General features: G+C 34.3%; 1 protein-coding gene across 1 annotated transcript; it reads right to left on the bottom strand.

The window, feature by feature from the left end:
* Positions 1 to 2,243: 2,243 nt before the first annotated feature.
* LOC128637990 (transcription factor HES-5-like) lies at positions 2,244 to 6,531 on the bottom strand. Its single transcript, XM_053689874.1, has 3 exons — positions 6,239 to 6,531; positions 5,967 to 6,147; positions 2,244 to 3,041 (listed from the first exon to the last, which is right to left on the bottom strand). Exons 1-3 carry the CDS (start codon positions 6,314 to 6,316, stop codon positions 2,788 to 2,790), a joined length of 513 nt encoding a protein of 170 aa, XP_053545849.1. The 5' UTR covers positions 6,317 to 6,531; the 3' UTR covers positions 2,244 to 2,787.
* Between the last annotated feature and the right edge of the window lie 1,333 nt (positions 6,532 to 7,864).

Raw genomic sequence — 7,864 nt, 5'->3', positions numbered from 1 at the left:
TGCACGATATTCTAATTTTTCGAGTTTCACCTGTATGTAATAGTAGTTACCATAGTCACCTCATATATCATCTGATCTCAGCGACCCACACACACGTCATCCCCAATGACAGTATATGACAATGCAGATAAAGAGACACTGTACCATTTTTTTTATCATTCATATGAAAGAGCAGCATTTAAAGGGCCAGTAAATACCATTTATTTGCATAATAAACAAATGCATGATAAAAAGACAATGCAATTGCACTTAGTCTGAAATGTATATTTTGGCAATTCTTGCACATGCTCAGTAGGAGCTGGTGACTCAAAAAGTGTAATTATAAAGAATGTGCACATTTTGTTAAAGGAAGTAAATTGGAAAGTTTTTTAAAATTGCGTGTTCTATCTGAATCATGAAAGTTTAATTTTGACTCAAGTGTCCCTTTAAACATGGTGAGTGCTTCAGTTTTTATATTTATGTATTTATTTTTGCTTGAAGAATCTGTGAGGTAAACTGTGTATAAATAGAATTTCAAATGAATACTTCCTGTCAATGCTCATTGGCTCAGAAGTACTTCCTGCTATAGTCAATACAGTACAGTGTTCTCCTCAGAGCTGTGTGGCATCATGAAGTAGCCAGGTGGGGGCAGTGTAATTCTTTTCAATAATATTTTCTGTTATTTATTAATGTTACTTAAGCTATCCAAAGCAAAAAATAATTGCATGATTTAACATAAATTGGTTTAATTATAATTGTGGGAAAAAAACAGTGAAAGAAATTTATATTAACTAATTTTAGCTAAATATTAGCTTAAACTTAACTGGACAGTCAGTAAATTCAGCCAGGAGGTTTGCTTCTTAAATAGTCCCAGAGCGTTGTGGAAGATGTATAGTATATATGCTGTTCATTGCATATGTATATAAAGGGGTCAATTTATCAAGCTGCGGCAGACAGGGGCGCATATACGCGCTTTTGTCCGCCGCAGCTCACCTTTGGCGGGCTGAATTTCCCTGGCGCAATTCAGCATTGCACATGAGCGCTGTATTGCGCTCATGTGCAATCCGGCCCCCTGCCCGTGCACAGCCAATCACACACGGGCAAGAGCTGTCAATCTCCCCGGTCGGACGAGACCGGGGAGATTGAAATTCGCCACCTTAGAGGTGGCGACAGGTTAGAAAAGCAGCGGTCTGATGACCACTGCTTGTTGAATACGGCGTGCAGGTTCTCTTGTGAGAACCTGCAGTTGTAGGGGGTTGAAAGGCTTGCTAAGCCTTTGATAAATCGACCCCAAAGCATGCATTTGGTCTATTAGTATGCTGAGTATGCACTTATGTGTTTGATGAAGCAATCATATACATGATTTGAGTGCTTACTGAATTTGATACGTTTCTATAGTGTAAGAATCTAGTTTGTATGTTTTTGTATCCAAAGATATTATTAACCTAGCACTTACCACCCAACTAATCTCCTCTATTCTTAGCCAAATCTAATAAAGTAGACTGTACTCTAGTAGTAGTGTTGGGGAATGAAGCAATGAGAAAAAAATCAAAAGAGAAAATGTGCAAGACAAACTAAACTTATATTTTTATACAATATATTACTGCTATTGATTTTACTATACTCTTGTAAATATCAGCCAATATTAAATCTATATATAGAAAACAACAAAAATACCTTTATTCTCATACACTGAATACACATTCACTATATAACTGGGTTGCTAGAGAAATAGATAGATCGATAGATGATAGATAGATGATTGATAGATAGATAGATAGATAGATAGATAGATAGATAGATAGATAGATAGATAGATAGATAGACAGATGATAGATGGATGACAGATAGATAAATTGATAAATAGATAGATAGATAGATAGATAGATAGATAGATAGATATAGACAGTTAGTTAGTTAGTTAGTTAGTTAGTTAGTTAGTTAGAGAGATATAGATAGATAGATAGATAGATAGATAGATAGATAGATAGATAGATAGATAGATAGATAGATAGATAGATGATAGATGGATGACAGAAAGGTGATAGATACATGGATGATAGATAGATAGATGATAGATAGATACATTCATATTTGTACAGTTTACAAGATTTTGTGCATCTTTTAATTGAAGGACTTTAAAACTTATTCAATTTTCTTGATCTTTAAAGAAGAGACAAATGCCTACAACTATCTTGTATAAGGTGCTGGCTAGCTGTATGTTTGGTATGCAATATACAGAAGAACGTACACTGTTCCCAGAGTTATAAGTCAAATGTTATTTTATTTCTCAAGAAATAATATCAATACATTTCAGCCTTACTCACATCTGAAAAAATCAGATTAGTAATCCAGTAAAGAATATTGCAAAAAAATGAACCAATACAATACTGTACAAAATCCTACAAATATTGTAGAACATAGTATTCACCAGCAAGAAAAAGAAGTTGGCAAATTAAACATACATAAGTATACATTATATATGCATATGTTTTGATAGAGTTTATATATACATTTAGATAATAACATACTATCCAAAATAATTAAAATCACTATGACACCAATCTAAATTAATATAATTGGTGTAATCCATTTATCTATTGTTATCTTGCATATCAAGTATATCTTCTTCATTATGAAGCAAAAACTGAATTTATTCAGGAAATATTTTGATGAGAAAATATTTGGGAGAATGAACCCAACAGAAAAGATGAATCCATTAAATGAATCATAATTTCCTCTTATTATAAACAGTGTAACATTTTTAATGTTTAATTAACGTTCATTATATCTTCTACCATATATCTTCTACCAAGGTCTCCAGAGCGGCGTGACATCAGAGGTCATAGCTTGCTTCTTCTGAGAGGCAACTTTATTAATAGAGTTTCTGTCCTGACAATGAACTCTGAGATGTGATTCTAGTTGGTGAAAATGGTTCAATATCTTGACCTGTGTGTTCTCCTCAATGCGATGACCAGTTAGGAAGGAAAGCGTCTCGTGCAAGCACTTGGCGTATCCTTGGTTATACTGTTGGTGAACTTTCCTCTTTACAGAGATATCATCTGAAAGAAAGACATTAGGGATATATATTTAAAATCAGCATTAATGAGACATGCTAACATAAAAGTCTTTATTTTGTAGAACATATTTTAATGGTGAATTTTGTAGAAAAATAGTTAAATAAAATTATTAAAGGATTATGTTTGACCCCTTTATATTAAAACAAATTCATTTTTACTATTTGTTTAACTGCAGCAAAGGGATTCAAATTTGTGCTCTTGTGCCACTCCAGATGAAGATATTGCTGGTGGGCAAATAACAAGCAGGCATACATGTGTATGCCTCAGTCACTAGCCATATAAATAACTGAAGTAGACTGGAGGTGTTCCAGGAGTGCAACATTGACTATGTGTTTAAAAGGACATACAACGCTAAATGTTTCTTTCATGATTCAGATAGAACATACAATTTTAAACAGCTGTCCATTTTACTTCTATTATCGAATGTTCTTAATTTTCTTGTTATTCTTAGAAGTTAAGTGCACAGTAAAATAAGGGAATAGCTTCTTTTTTTTTACAGTGTCCCTTTAAATTTCATACTGTTACAAAATACATTGTGGTATAGGGTGTATTAAACTTCGATATATATATAACATAGCAACAGGAATGTAAGAATGCAATTCATTAACAAATGTATTATTCATTTAAAGGAACACAGAAATTAAAATTAAAGGGACACTGAACCCAATTTTTTTCTTTTGTGATTCAGATAGAGCATGCAATTTTAAGCAACTTTCTAATTTACACCTATTATCACTTTTTTTTTTCTTCGTTCTCTTGCTTTCTTTATTTGAAAAAGAAGGCATCTAAGCTATTTTTTTGGTTCAGAACCATGGAAAGCACTTGTTTATTGGTGGGTGAATTTATCCACCAATCAGCAAGAACAACCCAGTTTGTTCACCAAAAATGGGCCGGCAGCTAAACTTACATTCTTGCATTTCAAATAAAGATACCAAGAGAATGAAGACAATTTAATAATAGGAGTCAATTAGAAAGATGCTTAAATTTTCATGCTCTATCTGAATCCCAAAATAAAAAAAATTGGGTTTGGTGTCCCTTTAAAATTTCATGATTCAGACAGAGCTTACAATGGAAAAAAAGTTCCAAAAACTCATCAAATTTATTATCAAACTTTTCTCTTTATACTTTGTTAAAACTTGTCACCTTTCAATGAGAGCATACTAAGGCAGACCCAAGAGTGTGCACGTGTCTTCAGCACTATATGCATAATGGTTACAACATTAATGCAAACACTGATGCTTTGCTTTATAGGGCTGAAGACACGTGCACGCTCCTAAAGCTACAACAGTATGCTATCATGGAAAATTCAACAAAGGCTACCAAGAGAAATAGATACATTGGAAACTTTGCTTTAAATTATATTAAATTCACTTTCTAGCCATGTTAATTTTGTAGGATTTTTTTAGGAACCAGAAAATGGTGTTTGTATTTAGATTAATGTGCAACAACTAAAATAGCTAATAAAGCTGGTTTTAGTTTTTTTTTTAGTTTTTTTTTTTTTTTGCCATCCCCAAGTTCAAGTTTCAGCAACAAAAAAATTGCAAGGCAGTCCGTTGTTTACATAACCTTTGCTCTATCCATGGCAATTAACCTTTTAGCGCCGTTATGCCGTTCTATTCCGTCATATTTACACTGGGCTTTAAAGCCGTTATGATGGAATAGAACGTCATATCAAACGGCTGTCCTGAAGCCTTCTGCGCTTCAAGGACTTGATCGCGGTCTGGAGGGCGTTCCTAGGGTTGTAGGGACGCCCCCCAGATGCGATCCAATAATTGAAATCTCGTGATCGTATACACGATCGCGTAGTTTCAATTTGTCTACATCGGAACAGGTGTTCCGATGTAGACACTTTAACCCTGTCATGAAAGGGTTAAGTAAGTAAGAGGTAATTTATGGTCAATTTGGGTTTAAAGAAGAAAATCAGGAATACGTATTAGAAACTAATGACCCCAATAGTCTTGTTATTGAGCTTTTGGGATAATTTAACACATCCAATCTTTAATATCTAGAACTGTCAATTTGGCCATAAGTGAAATTCAAAATCCTATATGTGGCTCCCTGGATTTGTAATTATAAGTACCTAAGTGTTATTGTATTTAAAGGTCCATGAAACCCAAAATTATTCTTTAAAGAATCAATTAGACAATTAAATTTTATACAATTCTCGAAATCACTTCTATTCTAAAATGTGCTTCATTCTCTTTGTATCCTTTGTTGGAAAGCATATCTAGATATGTTCAGGAGCTGGGCCCTAGCTGTTGATTGGTGGCTGCATATATATGTCTATTATCATTGGTTCACCGCTGTCTTCAGCTTACTACCAGTGATGCATTGCTGCTCCTTCAATAAAGTATAAAATGACAATGAAGCAAATAGAATAATAGAAATAAATTTGAAAGTTATTTAAAATTCTATCTTAAAGGGACAGTAAAGTCCAAATTAAACTTTCATGGTTCAGATAGAGCATGCAATTTTAAACAACTTTTCAATTCACTTCTGTTAACAGTTTTGCTGTATTCTCTTGGTATCATTTATTGAAGAGTAAAACTAGGTAGGCTAATTAGAACTCAGGAGTGTGCACGTGTTTTTAGTACACTGTGGCAGCCGTGTTTTGCAACATTATTTGTAGCTTTGTTATACAATGTTGCAAAACCCTGTTGCCATAGTCTACTTAAGACACATGCACACTCCTGAGCTCTTATGAGCCTATATAGTTTTACTCTTCAATAAAAGATACCATGAGAACGAAACAAATTGACAACAGAAGTCAATTGGAAATTTGTTTAAAATTACATGCTCTATCTGAATCATGAAAGTTTAATTTTGACTTTACTGTCCCTTTAATCGTAAAAAAAAAAAATGTTGGGTTTCATGTCCATTTAAGACTAGCAATATAAAATCACTTACCCACTGAATGGAAGTGTATCTGTTGCTTGAGGAACTGTACAGTGATTTCCAGGATATCTGCTTTCTCTGGTTTAGAGTCTGGTTGAAGAAGTTGGAATTCTCGCTCTAGAAGATTCCTCAGCTGGTTAATACTGCTGTTAATTCTATCCCTACGCAGCTTTTCAACCATAGGTTTCCTCGTCTATAATAAATATATCATTTTAGTTACAGACTATGAAATTGCTATGCAGAATAAAAACAAAACAATTATATGGATAGATATCAGTTCTTACCTTGGTTTTCACTTTAGTGGTAAGTTTGTCTTCAGAATACTCTCTGCAGATGAGAAGGGCTTCACTGTTAGCAGCCATGGTATGAGTTATAGTGGTAGATCTCAGTCCCTGGGCTCTGTGGGCTATATTTATACTCCTATGTCTGCAGGTCACTGCCCTGGAGTTATGCAGCTACAACTTTCCCACACTGTGTGACCAATCAGGGAGCTTGCAGGAGGAACAGTCATTTTCATTCATGTTTGTGAAATTGACTTCTGTTGCCAGAAAACAAGGCCCCCCACCCAGCTGTCAGGAGTGTGTGTAACACAAAGGAGAGAAGCTCATGAACGCTGGCAGATTGTCAGAACCTGGGAAAGTCCCACCCACCACTTTCCATAAATGTAGCATGAGGCAGGGTTGACACATAAACACATCACCACCATTCTACAGTTAGCATGCCTGGGGGGGTGGACATTAAAGGGACACTGAACCCAAATTTTTTATTTTGTGATTCAGATAGAGCATACAATTTTAAGCAACTTTCTAATTTACTCCTATTATCAAATTTTCTTCCTTCTCATGGTATCTTTATTTGAAATGCAAGAATGTAAGTTTAGATTCCGGCCCATTTTTGGTGAATAACCTGGGATATTCTTGCCGATTGGTAAATAAATTCATCCACCAATAAAAAAGTGCTGTCCAGAGTTCTGAAACAAAAAAGAAGCTTCAATGCCTTCTTTTTCAAATAAAGATAGCAAGTAAACCAAGAAAAATTCATAATAGGAGTAAATTAGAAAGTTGCTTAAAATTGCATGCTCTATCTGAATCACAAAAGAAAAAAATTGGGTTCAGTGTCCCTTTAAAGGGACGTGAAGCACAATTTTATTTTCATGATTCAGATAGAGCATTCAATTTTAAATAACTTTCCAATTTACTTCTATTATCTAATTTTCTTTGTTCACTTAGTATACTTTGTTGAAAAGCATACCTAAGTGGGCTCGGAAACAGCAATGCACGACTGGGAGCAAGAAAATAGGGGTTCTTGTCCCTACACAACCTGGAACTACAGGAGGCAGAATCAGAAATCAACCTAACAGTGGGATTTGGGAGAGAGACCAAGTTTAAACAAAGATTACCAAGAAAAATAGGTCAGTTTGCTAAAAATGTGCAATGTAAAGTGCTATACAATTGTATGCTCTGTCTGAATCATGAAAATGTAAATTAAAGGGACACTGAACCCAATTTTTTTCTTCCATGATTCAGATAGAGCATGCAATTTTAAGCAACTTTCTAATTTACTCCTATTATCAAACTTTCTTCATTCTCTTTGTATCTTGATTTGAAAAGCAAGAATGTAAGTTTAGATGCCAGCCCATTTTTGGTGAACAACCTGAGTTGTTCTTGCTGATTCGTGGATTAATTTAACCGACCAATAAACAAGTGCTGTTCATGGTACTGAACCAAAAAAATAGCATAGATGCCTTCTTTTTAAAATAAAGATAGCAAGAGAACGAAGAAAAATTGATAATAGGAATAAATTCGAAAGTTGCTTAAAATTGCATGCTCTATCTGAATCAAGAAAGAAAAAAATGTGGGTTCAGTGTTCCTTTAACTTACAGATCCCTTTAAATGCGATGTTTCATTTTT

Source organism: Bombina bombina, chromosome 8, assembly GCF_027579735.1.
Source record: "Bombina bombina isolate aBomBom1 chromosome 8, aBomBom1.pri, whole genome shotgun sequence".
In the NCBI taxonomy this organism is placed as follows: Eukaryota; Metazoa; Chordata; class Amphibia; order Anura; family Bombinatoridae; genus Bombina; species Bombina bombina.
The sequence above is the reverse complement of the archived record's forward strand: the minus strand, read 5'-3'. Positions and strand labels throughout refer to the sequence as shown.